Source organism: Pithys albifrons, chromosome 11 (genome assembly GCF_047495875.1).
Source record: "Pithys albifrons albifrons isolate INPA30051 chromosome 11, PitAlb_v1, whole genome shotgun sequence".
NCBI classification, from domain to species: domain Eukaryota; kingdom Metazoa; phylum Chordata; class Aves; order Passeriformes; family Thamnophilidae; genus Pithys; species Pithys albifrons.
In genome coordinates this window covers 5,037,876-5,060,436 of record NC_092468.1, presented here as the reverse complement: position 1 = coordinate 5,060,436, position 22,561 = coordinate 5,037,876, and the positions used below count along the sequence as shown (strand labels likewise).

The window sequence follows — 22,561 nt, the reverse complement described above, 5'->3', positions numbered from 1 at the left end:
TAGGTAGCAGGTTAAGGCTTTTGTTCCCTTTCTGCTGTGATGTGGGGACAGAAGACATCAGCTCTCTGACTGATGCACACACTCCAGCTGTGAGGGAACACTCACCTTCAGTTCATACAGAGCTGGAGATCTTCTAAATGCCTCCATGGACTGGACTTGTCTGAAGTTGCTCTGTCACTCAGACATCTGGGAGCTGCCTGTTCCCCATGATGTAGCCCCTGCACCAGGGGGGCAGCTTCCCTGCAGCTGTGCCAGTCTGCACTCAAACTGCTGCATTACCCTAAACTGCAGCTCACGGGAGAGCTACTGAAGAGGATTAAGCCACGGCTTCAGGGCATACACTTCGGCTTCCACGAGGGTCCTGACAAGCCTCCTGCAGGGGTGTTTCAACGAGCAGGAAGGAGAAGGCAGAGGGTTTGAGAGACTGATGTAAAGGACTGAGACAGGAGGCGATGGGGAGGGACAATCAAGGTCCGATCAGGTTGGAAGCCCTTCAGAGGAGAGGGCTGGGCCAAGTATGCCAGCTTTAAACTTCCATGAAACCAAAGTGCTGTTTGTCATGGTAATAAACTCATCCATACAACAAAGAATGATGTTGTAACTTCAGATGTTGCCTTCACTGCACACTGCAGCAGACGTTAGACTGACTGTAAGGAGAATTGGACACATTCTGTTTGTGGAAGGCAGTATGAGGCTAACACCAGGCACTCCAGCTTTGGGCAGCAGAAATAGTCAGTCTTTCCACTTATACCACTTAAAGTCCCCTCCAACTTCAGCATCAACACAGCCCCTACAAACTGTGGCACAGCCCCAATAATCTGCAGCTTCTCACTAACCTAAAACAAATTAGGATCCCTTTTCCAGAAATCTAGTCAGAAACAAAACAGCATGTGAGAAATGAAATTAATTTGGATGTGTTCCTCCCTGTTTAATAAGCAGTCACAGAGATAGGAACCAAAATGCTGGCTCAGGACTCCTGAGCTTACCTTCTGGGCTTTTATTCCTAAAGCAATGGAGGCATTTCCATGGCATCAAGCAGGTGGCTGAAATAAGCATCTTTCCTATATTAAGCTACATGTGGAAGCCTAGAATCTATGTAAGGTACGAAAAAGCTACAAGCAGGAGGAATGAGGGGGTGGGGATGAAGGAAGAAGGAGGAGGAAAAGAGAGGGGGTGGAGAGTAACACTGGAGAGCAGCAGTGGTCCAGCCCCTCAGAATCTGAAAAGCATCACAGGAGCGTCTGGATAAAGACCAGCCTCAGTAGCAAAGCTGGGAGACAGAGGATTTCTGCTCAGAAATAAAAGATGGTGAGTAGCAATTTTGTGATCTGCCTTATCGTTAGCTCTGGTGCAATGGCATTTTCTTTGCTCTGACACTCACAGTCACTCTGAGGGACTGTGATTTTGGGATGATTGCTTGTTTTTGAAGCATTGCTTTGGACTTCTTTTTCCATACATTTGACAAGTGTGTGCCTCTGTGTATTCAACGTACATCCTATGTCCTTTTAAAGCAAAAGAGAGGACAGCCAAATCTATCAGCATTAACACTTGGCTGTCTGGTACCAACAGGCTGCTGGTCAGGGCAAGAAAAAATGCCCTGTTTCTTTCTCAGGTACCCAGTGGAAATTTCTGCTCTGCTGCCTTCTCCGAGCAATGCAGTGATGATTCGGTAGCTCCCTATGCAGGAGTTTATGCTGCCCTTTTTCACAGTGTAATTGGAACATTTCAAGCAGTCACGTTCCTTTCAGCCTCAGGTATAGAAGACTGAGGGAGGGGTACAGAGGTTTTGTCAGAGAAGGAGCCTCCTTTTGTAATGTTCTCACCCTTCTTCTGCCCTGCCCTACACCCCACGGGGCCGGGGGGCAGCAGCGGATGCCCCAAGGCGGGGCCGGGGGGACAAGCAGCGGGTGCCCCAAGGTGGGGCCGGGGGGACAAGCAGCGGGTGCCCCAAGGCGGGGCCGGGGGGACAAGCAGCGGGTGCCCCAAGGCGGGGCCGGGGGGACAAGCAGCGGGTGCTCCAAGGCGGGGCCGGGGGGCAAGCAGCGGGTGCCCCAAGGTGGGGCCGGGGGGACAAGCAGCGGGTGCCCCAGCCGGGGCCGGGGGGACAAGCGGCGGGTGGTGCCGTGCCCCCAGGGATCCCTCCTGTCAACACACAGCAGGACAGTGCGCTGGGAGTAGAAACGTGGTTAATTTTACTATGAAGAATCCTGAGCTCCACAAACAGTTGTCAGGGCTTAAAGGAAGGTTCAGACTCCCCTGTAGCACACTGCTAATAAGATTAAGCATATAACTACACATCTTTCTAGTATTCTGCTGGGAAGTGTAAGATTTTACTTCGTGTGCTCGTTGGAATTAAGGCTGAAATAAAAGTGCACCAAAGTGCTGTTTGCTGGCTCTTCATGAGAAAGCCATTGCCTGACCTAAATGTATGTGCAAGTAATTAGGCATCCTGGTTTACCCGAGAAAGACAAATGATTAAGGGGAACGATAAGATACAGCCGCTAACGATGATGGGAGGAGTACTCCTAAGGCATGATCTCAATGCAGGTTTGTGTGTCACACAGGCGTCTTTAAAAATAAACATTCTGCTGTTTCCTGAATCATAACTGTCCCTGATTACATCCTCCATCCTTTCCACCCTGTTCTTTTCTGCTTTATAGTAATGGAGATGAGATAGTAGCAGGGTAATCAGTTTATGGGAGAAGATGAGCCCTGCTTTAAAATCCTCTTTGGTTTTTACCAAGAGAACTGTTGTATTTATTTGCTTACTAGAAACAGTGTTACAATAACTGCAGGGAGGGTATCGGTACCCTCCAGCAAGGAGGCATTTTTTTGCTTTGCAATTAAACATAAAATTAACAGAATGGAATAGACATACATTATTATGAGCAAGTAGTTCCATTATTAGCTTTTATCTTCTGAGATAGAAAGTTCATGTCTTTGACTGCAAATAAACAGTTTTCTTCAAAAAATACCCCCCTCACACACTTTTGTGGGAGCACCAGCTGTTCCTTATACACTGCTGATTAGATCCTAGCATTAAAAATTAGTATTGTCCACTGTCTTTAGAAGTAGCTGTGGCTTTCACCACCCCATGCTTGATTGTTTTTGTGTTTTAGGACTTCCAGCTGGTGCTCAGCAAAAATCCTTCTGGATGTTAACCAGGCATAGAAGAGAGAGCCTCCCTGAGCACTCCATTCTTTTTGCCCTTCTCATTGCACAATTTCTCAAGAAATATTTTTTAAAAACTCTTCATTTTAATCAGTTGAAATGTCCAAATGCCCAAACCAGATATATGTTTTCAGGAAATTTAATTATGCTACCATTTTTGAGGAGAAAGCTGGGTAACATTATCAAAGGTACCTCTGGTACTCAGCATCTTAAATCTGATTGCTATGATGCCACTTGTAGAAAAGGGATTTTGGACTCATTCCAAACTTGTATCCTAAAGCATAAAAGCAATCCAAAGAGAGTTTCCCCTTCTTTTTAAATTAAAAACCCTAAGAGAGTATTCAATGTTTATCATCTCTTTCATTTAATAAAAGGAACACGCTTTGAGGGAGGTGAAATTCAGATGCCAAGTGAGAGGCAGAATCCTGCTTAGCAAGGGACAGCAAGGCACCATCTCCACCACCTGCCAATTGTAAACATGATCTAAATATAAAGAAAGAACACTCCTATCTCCCCTGAAAAAACACTGTATTTTGAATTTTACTTACTCCTAGCTCCATGAGAGACAATTATCTATAAATCACACAAGCAAGTGAGAGTGTCCAAGCCAGACAGGTGATAAGATTTTGGAATAAATGAACCTTAATTATACTTTTTCCTACTTAAGCAAAATTATTTTCTGAGGCAAACCTGTTGAAGCCAGAGAGTTCATCTACATTTCCTCACTGAAACACTGTTACTTCTATCCATGCAATCACACTGAAGCAGATACTTTACTTTCCCAGTAGGATGATCTTCCTAGAGTTACACACAAGAGGACTGGTATTTTACCTTTTCTTAGAAGATAACCTAAACAAACCTTCCCACTGTGAGATAAGGTAGTGACATTAGGATAACAATTTTGGCACCAGCTCAAAACCCAAGGCAAGGCTTCCCCCATTCCACCACAGAGGGAAGCTTGTAGTCAGCTGAGCCTGGCTTACAGTGTTGGGGGCCGTGGGCAGAGGCAAATGGGACCCCTCCCTTTGACCCACCTGGCAGAGGCCATATTTGGGCAGTTGGAATCCTGCCTCCACCCAGTTGCCTAATGAGTAGCTGGCTCCATTGCACCCCTCTTTGGCCCTTGTCTGTCCACCTGGACTTAGGCAGAATTTAGGCCATCTGAATATGGCTCTAATTAACCAGAACATTTACCTAATTCAGTCTTGTTCAGATCCTCATAACCCAGAACCATAAGCAATTGCTTTGACTGTCCTAAAACCAGTTCTCCTCAGCCCACGGGAATGTTTTCATCTTTCCATTCTTAAACTTTAATTTACTTTTAGAGGAATCACGGATACAGTGAAGACTTCAGAGTTCATGAAAAGGTTGTCACACACCCTACACAGATGGTGTATAGAATCATAGAATCAATTGGGTTGGAAAAGCCCTCCGAGATCATCAAGTCCAACTCTTGGTCCAACTCCAGTCCCTTTACCAGATCATGGCACTCAGTGCCACGGCTAAGCTCAGTTGAAAAACCTCCAGGGATGGGGAATCCACCCCCTCTCTGGGCAGCCCATTCCAATGCCTGAGCACTCTCTCTGGAAAGAATTTTTATGTTTGAGCATGAGCTATCTCTGCATTTTATGAGCAATATTATCCAAATTTAAAAGCAAACCTTATTTCCATTATAGTATAAGCCCAAAATCTGGATCTAATTGCCTGATTAGACACTTGTGAAATCCTGAAAGTGAGCAGCTGGTATGATCAAGCCACAGGAAAGTCCTGTTTACTGTGGATGGGAAGTTTGACTGCTGCTGCACCTGACATTATTGTAAATGACAACTATACTGTAGCCCAGTATAAGATTCAAGGATGTCCTCTATTTAAACATGTGTAATTTGGACAAGTAATTTTGCAGATACTAAAAGAAGAGGTTAAGTAACATTAACAAAACAACCAGAGTCTGTTCTAAACAGGACAACATAGCCTCAGTAGAGTGACTGGTGATTTCCACAGGTTTTTACAGTTATTGTAATTGCAAATTATATTTCCTTTGCAAAGGTGGAAATCTTTCATCCTGTGGAAGAAGAGATATACTGCAAGCTAAGGCCAAGCAGCAAATAATTAAAAAGGAACAGACAGGCAAAAGTGTAGCTGACTGCAAGGGTCAAGAAATCCCGGAGAAAATGTGCCACTTTTTAAATGCCTGGAATAATTTTTCATAGAATTTTGATTAGCTTTACATAACCACTGGAGGGGAACTCTCCCTTACAGCACTTTAATCTATTTCTGACTTCACTGGTACAGCTTTTGGGGTTAGAGATACAACTTGTGTCCCTGCAAGGACATAAAATAGATATCATGGTATAGTCCATTCCAACTAAAAGGGCTGAAAGTATTAATAGATCTAGAAAGAGAGCATCATCATATAAACATTTCTGTTCTGCATTTGGAAAGAAGCTCATGGATAACTTATATCATATGAGGATGAAGAGGAACTCACAGTATGGGAAGTGGCAAATGTTTTGAAAAGTCTACAGACTCTGGTAGTCTGCCCTGAAGAGCCCCCAAAAGCATTGACTGAGGAGGTCTTCCCTTTCCTGATGTTAATTCATAAAAACATTTTTAATGTGGAAGTTTCCTGAAGATGTGACAGTCTTAGAATAAGAAGGATGGCACAATGAACTAGATATTAAGTCTGGCATGAATCCTGGGGAAATATTAGAAAAAATAATATCTGGAATCAAATAGAGACATGAAATAATCAGAATACAAAGTTGGTGATTGTATATATAGTAGATATTTAAAAACTTAAACTAAACACCCCCCCCCAAACCTAAATGACATTTAACATTTTTTCCTCATCAGAGGAAACTGAAGAGGTAGCACAGGTTAACATCAGTGTATCTTACATTATTACACCACATATATTCTCAGTACAGATGTTTTTCAGGACATTTGGGCTTTCATGTTAAAACTATACATCTCAATCTATTAAAAAAATAAAGACAGGAGAATAAGCCTTAAAATTTCTAGACTCAGTTATCAAACTGGTCATCTATTATGTTTCAAGGAGATACAATTCAGATCAAATATTACTTTATTTCAAAGGTTACCTAATGACATCCTGAATTCTTAGTTTTAATACATTTCATACTTGACAATACATAAATCCACCACTAAAAGCCTCTTTAATGCATCTGCAGGAAAAGTTCCCAAGTATGCAATATCTTACAAAAGTGACCCTTCCTTAACACTCTGAATGGGCAGGAACAGCTGCAGGACTTCAAAGAGTCCTACATAACATTGTTATAAGGCTGACATTTGCCATGTCACAGGCCTCTATGGAGCTTCTCAGCAGCATCAGGAGCTCTCCACAGGGACAAAGCACCTCCCTCTATGCTTGCAAAGGACTGAGATGTCACACACTTTATTTTGGGGATATCAATAACTGGTCTTGCATCAGCTGCTTCTGATTGTTTTCACAGCTCTGCCAGAGCTCTGCACACTGAATTTCTTGTTGATGGCACCTTGCTTTTCAGAAGGATCATAACTGTGTCCCAGTGACCTATTTCTAAATATGCAAAACAAGTTTCCCGCAGCATCAGTGAACTCCAAATACCTGGCAGTGTAGTAAAGTGTTTACTGGCTTTCATTAAGAATGCTCTGCAACACTCACATGCAGCCCCAAGTGCAAATAAACATACCAACATCTCAATCCTGCTGATAGACGCCCATCTCTCACCACCCACCGCGTTTTCCATGGCATGTCAAATATTCACACTCTACCCTTACGTTTTCTGCCTTTTATCACTGACCTACATTTAGTTGTAAATATTGCTAATCACCTGCTGGTTTGCAGCTTCTGTGAGCAAGGGGCTGTCACTGATCCACTGCTGGAGAAGAGCTGCAGGTGACACAACTCCCAGATATACAGAGCACATCTTGTGAGCTGCTGGTCAGTGTGGCCATTCCCAGCAAGCCCTGGCAACAGGAAAGGCTACAGACAACTGTTATAGTTCAAGGTAGACTGAAGACTGCTTTAAATTGCACTTTAGGAGTACAAAGGCTTGGCTTGGTGCTGAATTTAAAATCTCCCATTCAGTGTCTCCCATTGTTTGCCCTTGTCTAAACAAGATAAATCATTAACTGAGATTTCACTGAGGAAAGATCCAAGCATGTTCTTTCAAGAGCAGGACTTGGAGTTATTGTCTGGCTTCCCATCCAGTAAAAATCTGGTTTTTCTAACAGCTTTTAGAAGTGCTTGCTTTTTCCCTGATCTACTTTATGTAACTCCATTGACTTACTCAATATTCAAGTTGATACAAGGCAGGGAAGAATCAGATGTGTCTATGAAATAACTGCTGGAAAGCTGAAAGCAACATGGCTAAAATAATTAGTGACTAATTGGATTTATGAAAATGCAAAACTGGCTCAATTCCAAACCACATAGGCAGAGCCTGAAACTGGCATTGATGCAGGTACTGGAGTATTTTTAGAAATAACTAATCAATGCACAGTGCAGATTCAATATGGCAATGCCTCTGTGTGCTACCCTGACCTTTGTAAATCAGAGATGGCACTTCTGTCATAATTAACAGTGATTTTCAATATGGTATTTTTGACTTTTGACTATAAAAGTAATAGTGAGGAAAATGTTCCATTATGAAGCAAAGCCAGTAATTTGGTTTCAGCATGCTTCCAAGTTTATGGATTTTCTATTCACAGGTAAGGATTACTTTGATATGAAGTGAGCATCATGTGTCAAATGTTTGATCCATTTCCTCAGGAGATTTCCTACACTGAGCTCTTTGTCCTCCTCAAACGTGCAGATTTATGAACTGCTGCCTCTCTGATGTACACACTTGTGTGCTAAAGTTTCTCAGGCCTTGTTTTTCATTGGTGGTGCTTCTACTTTCAGAACAGGACACCTACTTTGTTAAAAGCCATCCAGAAGTCTTAATCCTCAATCCAAACACCTTTATTTCTGTCATCTAAAATGTTCTCTGACCCTCAGCTACCAACCCATAATGTTTACTGTCTTCTCCTCGCTGAATCTTCCAGCACGTTTTCATTTCCACTTGGTCTGTTTGTGCTACGGTATCATGACTCAGTGATGGAAATGTCCAATGACAGACAAACCCAATTCCATAATGCTTAAAGCCCTTCCCTTTGTTCTCCAGTTGCTTTCAAAATTTCCAAGTGCTAGCCAGCAATCTCACAATAGTTGTGTTCTGCTGTTTTCTTTACAGAAACAGATGTGAGGAAGCAGGATGGAGCTCAAGAGAGGAAAGACCTTCATAAAGTGCAGTGTGCAACATGAGAAAGTGCCACCAGTGCATCCAGCTCCTACCAGCAAAGGTGAGATGGGGAAAGACAGAAAGGCAGTTCTGGAGGGAAACCAAAGTGTGGCTGAAGTCCAGCTGGCATGTTTGGCCACACACAAGAACTACAGATTTTCCACCAGAGCAACAAAGAATGGAGCTGGTGACCACAGCCTGGAAAAATCATCTGGGTCCTCCTACAAACTTGTAAGGAAGAGTAAAACCCATGACTGTGTCACTGAGGCAGACAAAGCAGAGCACTGCAGCCCCAGCAGCCGCGCTTGTGAGGAGGGCTGTTCTGCAAAGGGAAAGGGCCGACTTGTCAATAGCATCAGCTTTTCAGGGATGTCCAGCTCCAGCAGCAAGAAGGAGTGTGTGGTCAGCCCCAGCCAGTCTGCCTGCAGCAGTCAGATGATTGATTACAGGAACTTTGTGCCACAGATGCCTTTTGTACCAGCAGTCGCAAAAACCATTCCCAGGAAGAGGATTTCCCTCAAGAGATCTAAGAAAGGGCTTAGAGATATATTCCATATCAGAAAAAATAAGCCAGAGAGCCTCACATTTCTGGTTGAGAAGGACAAGAACCTGTCCTCTCCAGGTTGCAAGAGTGAGTTTTCTGGGCGTTTTGCAAAGTATCTTTTCAAAACTGGAGAAGCATTTGCGGCTGATTGTTTGTCACAGGACTGCTCGGACAGTGAACTGCAGTCTGACTCCTCCTACGACTGCTGCAATGCCCTGTGTGAAGATGTCGCCTCCCTGAAGAGCTTTGACTCCCTCACGGGCTGTGGGGAAATCTTTGCTGATGAGAGCTCTGCTCACCTGGAGCTGGAGAACAGCAAAGACCTTCTGCTGAGGAGAAGCAAGCACAAAGACAGCCCTGTCATGGGCTCTTTCCAAGGAGGGGTGGAGCAGCTGGCTTCTCCTGGCCAGAATGAGACTGTGGAATTTGCAAAGTTTTGGGACAACATCAACAAATCAGTAAGGCTACATCAGAGTGCTCTGTTTGAAAAGAAGTTACTGAAGATACCTGGTTCTGACACAGAAAAGTCTAGAAGTCCAGCTGCCATAGCAGTGACAGACTCCCAAGTGTCACCTGACAAAGAAGGTGACAATTCCAAAGACAGTTCCACAGAAACAGAAACACCGAAAAGTGAAAACCAGGAATCCACATCCACAAGTGATGAAGGCTACTATGATTCATTTTCTCCTGGACAAGATGATGAACTGAAGGAAGCTCAGACCCCTGGTGTCCCAGGTAGATTTCCAAGAGATAGCTACAGTGGAGATGCCCTTTATGAGCTCTTCTATGACCCGAGTGAAGTCAAAATAAACCCAGTCCTTGATGATGACTTGTGTGCATCTGAAACTGTTTCAGAGCAACCCATTGAGATCCCTCTGTCCATTTACAGCTTTCATGTTGGGGCTGAGGAGAACATGGCTTCCCAACCAACTCTAGACATTATCAGCCAGGGTTTTTTCCACAGCACATGGAAAGGCAAAGAATGTTTGCTAAAGCTCTGTGATACTGAGCTCTCGCTCACTATGGGGATAATAAACTGGCTGCGAAAACACTCAGGACTCGTTTCCTCCCCTGACTCTCTTCAGAGTCCTCAGTCACAGCCAGAAAAGTCCAATGACTCATCACTCCTGCCCAGTCCCAGTCCAGAGCAGAAAGTGAGCACAGACGCTCAGCAGGAGAAACCAAGCAAGGAGGAATGTAATACATTTAATGTATGTGTGTCTTTGGATGAAAGCAAATACTCAACCCAGGCCTTTTCAGTAAACGTTGCTGAAAGAGACCACAGCCAGGACCCCTGCCCGAACACACCTAATCTGAATTTCCAGGGAAGAGAAGGGAGTCACCACAAGGATTTATCTACAGTGCCTGAGACTGTGGAAATCATCAGATCATCAAGCTACGAACCACAACCACAGGCTAATGGAGACAACCTGCGTTCATTATCAACTGAGAATGAGAAGGCAGCAATTTCACTGGGATGTGAGACATCCGGAGATAAAAACCCACTGCCAGAAAAGCTGAACAGAGAGAGTGATTCCCAGAGCTCTGAAAATCCTTCATTAGATGATAATCATGAAGTAGAATCATGTTACTCCTACAAGACTGCTGCGACCTCACTCCTAGATCCCCTTGAGAGGGAGGACAGAAATAAACCAGTGTATCACTCCCCCTCTATTTCCTGTGACAAATCACCGCAGCCTCTCCCCCTCAGACACTTCCAGAGCTACATTAGCCCCACACCAACAGAGAGCAGCACTAACATAGTGCAGCTCTTGGAGCACTGTGTAACGCAGGTGGCATCATTAAAAATCAGCTATGAAAACAAGCACCTGGAGGACAAATACATCGGGAATGAAATGAACAGTATCATTCATAAGATGTCTCAGTACAAAAACAAATTATTGTTGCAAAATGAATGCAACTGCAGTACTCAAAATCCAGAATACCCCAGTATTCCCAGCACCAACCAATACAACTATGAGACAAGTTTCCAATCCAACAGTCTGTATTTGAAGCAAAATGGGGAGCAAATTTGCTCTGAAGATCAGAACAGCAGAGCAAAAATCCTAGATGAGATTGCTAGGAGCAAGATAAATTTTGAATATGCTCAGCTAAATAATCAAGCACTCTCCTATTTAAAGGACTTTGGTCTCAGTTCAAGTGACTCTGCCCCTGAGACATCTCTTAGCAGACCAACATTTTTACCTCTCTTTAACTCTGTCTGCTCAGACATACCTGCTCCATTCTCACACAGCACTGGTGCCTCTGTAGCAGATTCTCTGCAGCCTGAGGAGACCAGGCAGGGCAGCCCAGGGCCCTGGGGTTACACACAGCTCCCCTGCCAGGGCCTGGCTGCAGGGAGTGCCCTGTCCCCTCTGCTGGAGGCAGCAGCCCCGGATACTGCAGTGACAGCGAGGAGCCACCAGTAACACACCTGCACAGAGAAGGTGAGTGCTCACAGGAAATTAAATGTGAAACAAGTAACACCTGTTCCCTTCCCACAGAGGGACCCTTATGGCAGCAGTCTGGCATATTCAGGGTCTCTCAGCTACACAAGAAGGCCAGGGATCTGCAATCTTCAGCAAGAGCTGAAGCCAAGGCATGCTCCATGTGCTTGTCAGGCTTCTCAAGAGAGGGATTAAAGGGTCTGTGCTGCACCTCAAGCATTTGAAAATCCTTGAGCCACACTTTCACAGTGTAGGGAGATCCAGCATCTCTCCTCTGACACAGGGTAAGAAACACCTCTGCTGTAAACCAGAGCAGCAGATGAAGGACACAGCCATGGTGCTGGGCCAGGTTTGGCTGTCACATGAGGCTTTAGGCCAGAGCAGGTACTCTCTGTACACACTGTCCTAACTCTGTGCCAGCTGAGAAATCCTCTCTTCTCCAGCTGCTGAGAGAAATCTCTTGTAGAAGTATAAAACTTGGGTAAATTCTCCACCATGTGCTCTGCCAAATATGACAGATTGGCTGGACTCTGCCCAGCCTTGGCACTCTGAGGATGCCTCTTTGGAGGTGGTGGAAGACTGAGAGGAGGTTGCAGCAAAGGCCAGGCCAGAGAATTAAGGAACAGCTCATTATTGAATAGAAGGACAGAGAGAACACAACACTCCTCTGACTCTTGTTGCTCGCAGCAGTGTGACTGCTTTCTGGTCATCTCTAAAGGCTTCCTGAGCAGCACAGACTAAAAAGGACAGTGTTTCTCTCTGCATGAGGCAAGAACACAAGATACATTTTCAAGTCTGGGGAGACTCAGCCATCCACTTTGCTATTTACATCGTTGTGAAAGTGACCTTGCCCACTAACAAGTCTCCCATTGCAGGGAGGGGTATTTTTTAGGGTCTGCATGAAGTTAAGGGCCAGAGACTGTCAGTCTTCCTTACCCTCTATTAACACATTGTTCAGTTATAATCTCTTCATCAGTGAATTATGTTTTCCTCTACTGAAGGAAGTGATTTTGGCTTTTTTCCATTTTCGTTGCAAAAAATGCTACATTTATGGTGGCTCTGCTGACTAGTAAGTCACCTCCTTCTGTCACCAGATTTTTTAGCAGAACTTGCCATTCAAGAACACGCCACAGTCCTTACAACCACTTGCCTCTTTTAGATATTTCTGGAATTAAAAACTGAGTAACAGGCAAGGCAGGGTTTGTGCTCCTAGCACATAGATATAAGAAACCAGGGCTGGCACAGCTTTTTGGGGTTAGAAGAATGGATCAATGTATGCATTGGCCTGATATTTTTAGTTGGTTGTGAATATTAATCCACAAGCTACTGCTAAGAATATCCCTGCCTTCGCAGGCTACGAATGCAAAGGGATTCTAATTCTGAGGAGGCACTTTCAGGTAGAAACAGAGAGGGGAGTCACAGCTGTGTGAGTGGCAGGAAGGGTAACAGGCTGTATCTTTACACTGAACAAGACATAACATGAGCAGACATTGCTGGACTGGGGGCACTTTCTCTGCATTGCATCAAGTGGCAGCTGCTGTATGACACCGACAATACCTGCCATGGCAGCGATGTGACACAAGTCATGTGTGCAGTAACACCTGAGGCTCAGAGAGAAGGCAATTCAAGTTTTTTTCCAAAAGGGAACTGTTGTGTTTTCATAGAGGTTTATCTAACAGTAAAATGAATAGCACTTTAGAATATAGATGGAATTTTGCATATTTGTAAAATTACTTTGAGGACCGGACTCATTTCAAGGGATCATTTTACTGCAGGCTTGCTGTTTGTTACAATTCCTTACAGAAAAGGGACAGTCATTAAAATGGGATTTAATGTGGTTAAAAGAAGTGGCTGTGGTGACAGATATAAACACTGCCGTGTGACTGAGATTTCCTATCCAGCTTCTTCTTGTCTGCCCACGTTCCCAGATGGCCCACAGGTTTGCAGGAAATTTTAAATCTTTGTGAAGATGACTCAGGATCTTTGCCTTGATCATGGGGGTGGCAGTGTAAGAAAGGCAACACACAAACATGGTGTCACCTCAGAATCCATGGAGACAGACTCATCCAGAAACACTCCTACATGACTCTGCAAACCCCAAGAGCTTCTACATGAAAAATGTTTTCAAGTGCCACCCTTGGGAGCTGTGAGGGAAGTGACAGATCCAGAGGTGGCTCTTGCTTTGTTCCTCAGAACAAATGTAGCCCCTGCTCCTGTCATGGACTCCCAGATTTGACCTGAGGGAGGTGGGAAGAAGGTCAACTTTCTTGCCATTTGTCACGGGGCACAAAAAGTGCTCATATCAAAAGCCATTAAAGTTTCCATGTTTCACCAGTCCACCCCCACATGTCCCAGAGCCCACAGTAACAAATGAACCCATCCTCTCTGCTCCAACTACTGTGCAGGGTTCCCCTCAGCCATTCTTGGTCTCTGGGGCTTTGCTACCCTGCTGAACACAGACACAGGGCTGTGATTGAGGATGGTACAAGAAATGACAGTCACAGCTCCTCTTCCATTTCTCCTTTCCCTGGCACTTTTGGAAACAAATCTGCAAATGCCTTAATGCCTGAGCTCACCAGGAATTAGAACCATAGCAGTAAAGGAACCTCAGGGGCAAATAACATCCTTACATGGGAATACAGAAGGGTTGTGTAGAAGGTGGGAATTACCAGTGGAAAGTGCAATGAAAGGTATAATTTTCATTCCTCAGTATCTAAAGTCTAGGACTTAGAAAGTGAATGCAGTCCAACTCCTGAATACAGGGAAGATTCCTGGATCTGTACATTCATGGATCATAGAAAATAAGCTGCAGAAGTCTGTGCTTTTCAATCAGATGTTTTGCAGCAGGAAACTTCAACAAGGAAACACAGTCCGCAAGCAGTGCATTGGGATGTCTTTCCCAACTCTTAAAATCCCTGGAACAACCAAACAGACAATGCTGCATGTCATAGCAACTGGACACAGGTAGAACAAACAACAGCATTTCAGACCACTGAGCCATTTCTAACACTTAATTGGGTTTGAACTGCAACTTCCATTAGCTGGTAGACGTAGCAGAGCAACAAAACCCATGTGTGCTCCCAACAATGTGTGCTCACTTCACTGAAATGCTGAACTGCCACATCATGCACCAGTTGAAGATTTTGGACATGTTTCAGTGATAGCCCTGGAAGGAGTGCACTGCAATAAGCTTGCCCTCAGGTCAGAAAAAAACACATAACTGTCAGTCAAAGAGGGATTGCTATAATAGATAGAGCAGCTGTAGATAAAGGAGACGGTATTGCATGAGTGATTGCTGTTATCAAGCAGCTGAGATTCAAAAGCAGATGAAATACAGCCTAGGCACTGCAAGGTGATAGAATAATGTGTATCTGATCCTCACCAACTGGAGGACTACTCGCAGTCTAGGCAATTCTTGTAATGCTTTTTATTCCCTCCTTGTTCAGTTTTATTCTTTTCTGGTTCAATTTCATTCCCTCTCTCTTAAATAAGGTTGCATTTTCTCCAGACAGATGCTTTCTCTATCTGCCAGGCATAGGGAAGGCAAACTGCAATATTTCGATTTGATAAAAAGGAAAAGCAGAATGGAGCCTCGTCTGAACATTGTCAATTGTCTGATAAACTACAGTATTATTTCTCGAAAAGGCCAGAGAGATACCTTAATAGGTGAAAAAATAAAGGCAGAATTCTTGTGCACACAGGAGGGAGAGCATATGGTAACACGTAAAGTCTGGTGTAAGAAATCCTTGCATTTCCATGCTCCCTCCATGGCATAGCAAGGGGCTCATCTCTCAAAACAATAAAGTGCAGAGACAGCCAGCACATTTTCTGCATTGGAAATGCCTCTGGCTCTGAAACACACACCTGTATAAAGGCAGCTGCCCAGATCCCATTGCCGTGAACTCGATACCGAAATCTCATCTGACAGTCCACCGGCCATACACACACACAGAGAGTCACACACACAGACAGACACTGCTGTTCAGAGCAATGCACCATGGAGTACAAATGTACTGTTTGTCACACAGGGTACCACAGAAGCAAACAGCAGGGAGACAGAGGAGACAGGTCACTGCCTCTGCTAATATATTTGAGTGTTAGTCACCATGTGCCCAGAGTGTTAGTCACCATGTGCCCAGATACTTGGGCTAAATGCTAAATTAAACTATTTTCTCCTTCATTAAACACTGTTGCTTCTGGACTTGGCTCTGTCTCACTGTACTGTCTTCATGCTACTTTGTCATCAATGCTTACTCTACCCAAAATCAGAATTCTGTCAGGAGGAAGAAATGTTCTTGCCAGCTTACTTTCTAGAGGAGGTTTTTTCCACGGAGTTATCAACAGAGATAATCTCTTAAATGGCAGATGCACTGTAATGTGTTTCATTTTAAAACTGAAGAAATTGATTTGCTGCTTTACCCACTATTGCAGCAGGATGGTTTCCATGGATACAGCCTTATAGGGACTCTATTTTTCCCCTGTTGACAACAGCACAGAAAGCTAAATTCTTGTCTTCATTGCACCAGCATAAATTTGAAGCCAGGGGAATGATTCCCAGATTTAACCCTGAAAGCAGTAGCTGACTATACCAGTCTCCTTCAACCTTGAATTTAAGGTCTTCAGGGGGATGGCAATGAAGGAAAAAAGAAAAGGAAAACAGTTTCTGTGGACAGCAGCATGGACTGAGGGATAGGACATAGGAAAAAACACACAGTGCCCCTGTATGAGAAATGGAGAGAAGTCAAGGCAGAATGCAAACACATCAACTGCTTGTTCAGAGGTTCAGTGTCTTGCCTGATATTTAACTGCAAAAATACAAGTCAGGTTTGGGCTATAGAAGTTTGACTATAGAAGACCTTAAATTACCTGCATGGGATTGGGCCTCTTATTTTAATGAATTAGTTGTTACCACTCTGAAGAAGACCTTCTTCACTTCAGTTTTGCTGAGATTGTCAGGAAGACATAAGGGTGGGAAAAAGGGGGAAGTGCGAGACTTGTGTCCAGTTACAGAGCAGGTTTCTTCATTCAAACAGGAGGGAATCTTATCCCCTCTGGAATGCAGTCATGGAGGCACTGAATGCACAGGAGATGCTCAGCTCAAGAATGCTCTGTACCAGTCTGATGGCATTTATGCTCACCAGCCAGCAATTAAAAATGAGTAGGATGAAAAGCCTGGGAACCTCTGCTTTTTGAATCTCAAGTGTAAAATGTCTAGTTCTTTCTGCTCCACCACAACATGCAGGGAGCAGAACCAGAGGCCTCCAAACAGCTCTGCATCCAACCTCTGCCAAAGGGCTGCAGTAGGTGCTTGGAAAAGGAGTGTCAGAAACAGGGCAAATGGAGAATTTTGAAACCTGAAATAACCAACCTCCTGTCTTCTGACAGCCAGCACACCCTGAGCTAGACAGTGGCTCCTCCTGTATGTCTGGGTTTAGTGCTCCCTTTCCCAAACTCACTGAATCATAGGAAGTTCAGTCTTCTAATTTGTGTTATGAACCTTGCGTTGTTTAACGTGTTTAAGGCACCTCTTAGAAATCTGATGACTACTGTGCTGTACCTATCAGTTTTGCTTTGTAAAATGTTCAAAATATTCCTTTTGAATTACCTCCTTTTCTGACATCCAGCAGCAGCCACAGTGCCAGCCAAGCCCTGGTTTAACTCTACAGAACTGAGCCTTGGGTTCTGTGCTTTGCTCACACTACAGAGGTGCAGACAGTGCCTGAAGGACATGGGAGAGTCACAGCCAGGGGTTAGGCAGGATTGAGGATTTTTGATGCACACACTCACCAACCCTTTGTTATGTTTCTGCACCTCACAGCCAACAGAGGGGGAAAAAACAATCAAGTCAAGGTGGTTTCTGGGCTGTGACACACAACAAGGGAGGTGCCTGCTGAGAAATCAATGGCAGGACAAATTCTATCTGACTTCAGTATGGATGGAGAGGGAGCCTGATTTGCAGCAGGAGACATTTGGCAAAACACTGCATCAGAAATTTTCACAGCTTTTCAAAGACATGGTGTCCTCTGCTTTCAGCTGCACTTTTAGGAGATACTTGATTGGCTGCTGGCCTTAATTAACCCTGGTGCAGTTGCATTTCTGAAATAAGGGAAGGTTGTATTTCACACAAACATCAAACAGGGCTTGTTAGCAGCAGGAAAAATACTGAGGAAGAGGAGCAGCTCTTCCACCTGTGTACTGTAAATACAGGATACTGCAATTTGTGGCTCTTGGAGAAATACAAGCTCTATCCCCTTCCTTATCTATTCTGTCTTCCCTCCAACATACAGGCAAGTTGGGGTCTGCTGAAAAAAGCACTAAGTAGACTGTTGCTATAGCAACCAACTCCCTGAATCCTATTTATAATTAAGATAGTGGTCTAACCACCAAAAAATACATTCTGCAAAGCCCCCAGATTTGCAGCTTTCTAAGTAAAAAATGTGGGTTTACAGTGAGCCCATCTGATCAGGGCAAGGCTGGTTAGGTTAGACTGCAAGAGGGATTAGGTCTTTGGAAGTAGTTTGCTTCTGAGACAGGAAAAAGATGTCAGGAAACAGCAGGGTTGCAATGTAAGGCTTTTTTGGCTAGATTTCTTAAAGCTTTAATAAATAACAAGATACTACTTGAATCATCTCAGCTCTCAAAAATACTCCTCAACTGTAATCTGTAAAATTTTGGAACACCTAATGAATCATAGGTACAAATTTTAAAATGCCCTTAGCTCCCCCCCCCCCCCAAGCTCTTTTACCTAAAAAGCACACAATAAAATTAATTAATAATTTTTCTGTTTGAAAAAGGTAGGTTAGTTTTCCCTTTAGTGTTTATTAAAGGAGATGACAGCTAGACTGAATGACTGAATGCAATTCTTGAATCACAAATTAAGAATAGATGAGGTTCTTTTAAGAGTGACATTTCTTGCTGATTGAGGGCTCTATGATGCGAGTGACAGAACTGTGAAGGCTTTATGTTATCAGATTTTATAGCAATAAACATACGTACAGACACCTAGGGGGAAGATTTCTCTCTTGCTCCCTTGACCTCTGAACTTTACAGATTTTTATATTATTAAAGATAATGTACCCATCAGTCAGTATAAAAATTGTAATGCCCTGAACCCCCAGTGGCTTGATCAAATAGCCATCAAAATATACAGATATAAAATGCTGGGGCAACTTATTGTTTCTCAAATAAGATTATACTCTACTATAATGTGTTTCAAAGCTGCTTAATAGAGGGCCATTTAGGCTTCCAAATATAAAAAAAATCAAAATATGAAGCAGAGTTTTAAAAGAAATCCAGAGACCAGGCAACTTTCATTTAACTGAATAAAGTTTAGTCTAAATATTTATTGTCCATACTTTTTTTACCAAGAAAACAAACCAAACATAGGAAAATAGAAGTATGTTTTCACTTTATTTCCTCAATTTTTTAGCAGCCATGCTCTGATATTTTATAGATCAGTAACAACCTCAGAAGCACAAACTGCTGTTCTGTAGTGAAGTTCTGAGCCCTCCAAAAATTCTAGATTTCATGATCAGAAATGAAAGGTTCCACCTTTACAGTCACCTTCAAGAAAAGCTTCTCCTTTCTAGCTTGGTCCTACCCCTTGACACTCACAACTCTCTACCATAACACCATTCCTGTGCTCCTGCTCCTGTCTATGCCCTAACTGTGTTTTACGGAAGTTATACTTTTGTAAGGCCAAATCCTGTAGCTCATTTTCGACCTAACAACCAGTAAACACAATTAGGACTTTTTATTGATTTAAACTGATAGGACACTGTTCTTGGTACCTGTGGGATTTCCTCAGAAATCAATGTCCCTAATTACCACCATGAGTATGCTCATGAGAGCCATACTGTGTTCCATCTCCCCAGATCAGCAGGCCAGCACTCTGCCCTGAGCTGAAACATGACCTCTGACAGGAGGTATAATCTCTCCCTTTATTTGATAAAGAAAAAATGAAAAATCTGTAATTGCATTCACTATTATTGGATACTAACTATTATTGGCTTAATCCTGAACAGCAGAGTGACCTCAATTGTGTTTGGCTTCTCTGCAGATAAATGATTGAAATTCCAAGTTGGCCAGGCTAGCAAAAAAAAACAAACAACCCAAAGCAAACAAACAACAAACAAAACCCACAAAACCCCTCCCCACTGCAGTTTCTCCACGTCTTTATCTAACATTGTACCTCCAAAATCAAAAGGAATGGAATATGAGGAAATTAAAATGAATGTACATAAATCATCTGACTGCTTATAGACTGTAATTATGAATTTTCATCTAGGAAACAAAAAAATCTTTATGCTGAAAGCCAACAATGAACAATAAACCATTACACTTACCTGTGTTCTATACTTCAGTTATTGGAGATAAATTCTTGCAAAGTACAACCAGTCTCCTGTAGGAATACACTCTAAAAGTGCAAACTTCAGTACTGGCCCCCAGAACAGGTCTGGGTTATAAGGGCAGGAGACACCCAGAACAGAACAGCTGGGTCAGTCCTCACCTGTGCTGGGAACCAGGTAAGCCAGCAGGGAGCAATCAGCAAAGGGAGGGAGGAACACAATCCCCTGCAATCCAGCACCACTTGGCTTGGGCAGGATGCACCAGATGGCCCTTTTGGCAGTTCAGGGAGCCACTGGCAGGAATTCAATATGGATGTGGTGGCCAGACCTGCACTGAGCAGCAGTTGTTGTAGCTGAGCTGACAGAGGAAGGAAGTGAAAGCGACATTGAAACCTGTATAGTCTTAGAAAAGGCAATAAAAATGCTTACAGAGGTCTGGTAGCTGTGAAGCCTACAAGTGAAACACTGGCAACAAGCTAAGCAGCACAATTTAGGTATTCTATAGGCACTCCTTTTGTTAGACTTCTCAAGGTCACACACCTCTTTCCTGCATTTCCAGGATACATGGGCAGTGTACAAGACTGGGGCTCCTCTCCAGTCAACACAACATCTGTGTCTGTGCTCCTGTGAGGCACAGGTTTCTTCAAGTGCTGACTGCTCTCCATTATTTGAGCTTTTCAGTGGGCTGGGAACACCTGGATAGTGGAAAACTCAAAGAAAATATGGGCTCTGGGGAGGGCACTGCAGTAGGACCAAATGTTTTTTGCATGAAGGAGCTTCCATCTGGCCTGGCATGGTAAAGAGCCACAGACAAGCCAACATTCTGGGAGAGCAGAATGTCGGTCACAGCACGTTCCCACACATTTACACTGTGAGGCCCCTCAGCCAGCCCTGCGTGCTCAGCCTGCTGCATCCCAACCCACGGATCACGGAGCATTAGCTGGGACTGCAAACCCACTGTCCCCGTGGTTTGCTGGGCAGCATTGTTCCCTACAGAGCACAGCCATGCACCAGCCTCTCACAGTCCCTCTTCACACTGTGCTTCACTGCCCAGCCACCTCCTGGTTCCTCCATGCCTGTGGGATACAGTGGGCACAGACTTTGGCCCGAGCATCGCCGTGCTCAAAGCAGCCAAATTGTTTCGTCATTGAGGCCACTTCTATTAATAAATGCACCGTTGGCCACTGTGATTTCTGATGGGATGCTACATGTGTTAAAAGAGTGAATGCTTCACGTAGCTTCCAATTAGCTGGGAAATGTTTTCTGGTTCTTTGCCTAGAAGGACTTAGACAACAGTAGCATTGTTAGCAATGAACTGCCACCTCCTAATGTTGAGTTACAGGAATTAGTGGGTTACTAAACTACCACTGACCTTCTTCTATTATTTTTCTTAATTACTCAGGAAGCTTTTGAAAAATGCTATAAAATAGGTATTTCAAATGAACAGAAATTGGGACAGTATATATTTAGAACAGATGAGTTTATCTGCAACTCTATGGTGTGAAACTATAGTTCAGAAAAAAAACCCCAAACCATGGTTCCTAAATATGTTTTAGACTGGCTTCCAAATCAGTTCAGCAAACCCAGTGTTATTTAAAGAAAATTGCCTTTAGGCAATTGTAGACCCTGAACATTCTCCATTAGGATGTGGGCTCAAATTTTCTTATTTCTGAACAACCCCTTCACAATTCTGTGCTACTGCTCTCCTTCTGCCTCCTCTTTCACTCTTTTTAGCTTTGATTCCTTTCTGCAGGAGGGGAAGAGATGCAGGCCTGAAGGGCTCTTTCCTGCCCCCAGGAAAGAGGGTGCAGAGAGAACAGTTTGCTATCTACCTCCCTCTGCTTTCCCTCGTATGTTCTTTGGACACTAAGCCACCAGACTTCAGGAAGATCTTCCAGGAAGGGACCCTCTTCTGCTGCTACTGGTGCCTTGCACTGCTCTTGATTATATGTCTCTTTGCCTTGAAGCAGAGAGAGCATCTCACTCTTAACCCTGACCTGCAGGCATTGTTGTCTCAGTCCTCATTTTATTTAATCAGCTCAGGAAATCTATAAAAAGTATTCTGTTACCTAATGAGAACGTCACATGGCAATCATCCCCAGCATGCAGATCAATAAACTTCCCCTACCAGCAGTTTATCAGCCATCCTATCCCGCAGCAATCCACTGAGTGTTAGAATGGAAAGCACGGAAATTCAAAGTGAGCACAAGACAATGATGAGTAATGGTCTAGTACAAACCCCCTTCCATAGAGAGAGCTTTCTCCAGCACCCAGGAAGAAAACCCTTAAGTCAGTTAAGACCTAACTATTAAAGCTCAGTGACATGAACATTGAAAACCTTGTTTTATTAAGATTCCTGCCAGGAGATTCCTGACTTTTTACAGGAACCAGTTACTTAGTTCCTTAGACATAGGTCTCCATTAACATAAATATGCAAAGCAGCATAATCAATTAAAAATCTACTGTTACTGACACACACAATACTTCTTTGTGGTTTTGATGCATACCTGAAAAGCCTATCTCAGAGAGAATAAATACATGTGTGTTCATGCAGAAAAATCAGAAAAGTTCACTCCTGTCATTTTCAATTTTTTCTTCACTTTTTCATTTGTCCAGTTCCCATATTACAGTATTGAGAAGAGCATAGGTAAAGTTTTATTATGGGAACAATTTGCCAGTATTTCAGGTATGCTTTCAAATTTCCATTCCATTAGGTGGCAGAACTAGTCAAATACCAAAGTTTATCTGAAAATTAGTTTTCTCCAC

General features: G+C 43.5%; 1 protein-coding gene across 1 annotated transcript in view; it reads left to right on the top strand.

Annotated features, from left to right (window-relative positions):
- Positions 1–1,219: 1,219 nt before the first annotated feature.
- The window catches only part of AMER3 (APC membrane recruitment protein 3), a 39,923-nt gene continuing 18,581 nt past the window's right edge, over positions 1,220–22,561 (top strand). The window contains exons 1-2 of the mRNA XM_071566782.1: positions 1,220–1,308; positions 8,409–11,447. Of these exons, the coding sequence (XP_071422883.1) occupies positions 8,430–11,429 (3,000 nt within the window). The 5' untranslated portion in view covers positions 1,220–1,308; positions 8,409–8,429 and the 3' untranslated portion in view covers positions 11,430–11,447. The remainder of the gene's footprint in view (positions 1,309–8,408; positions 11,448–22,561) is intronic.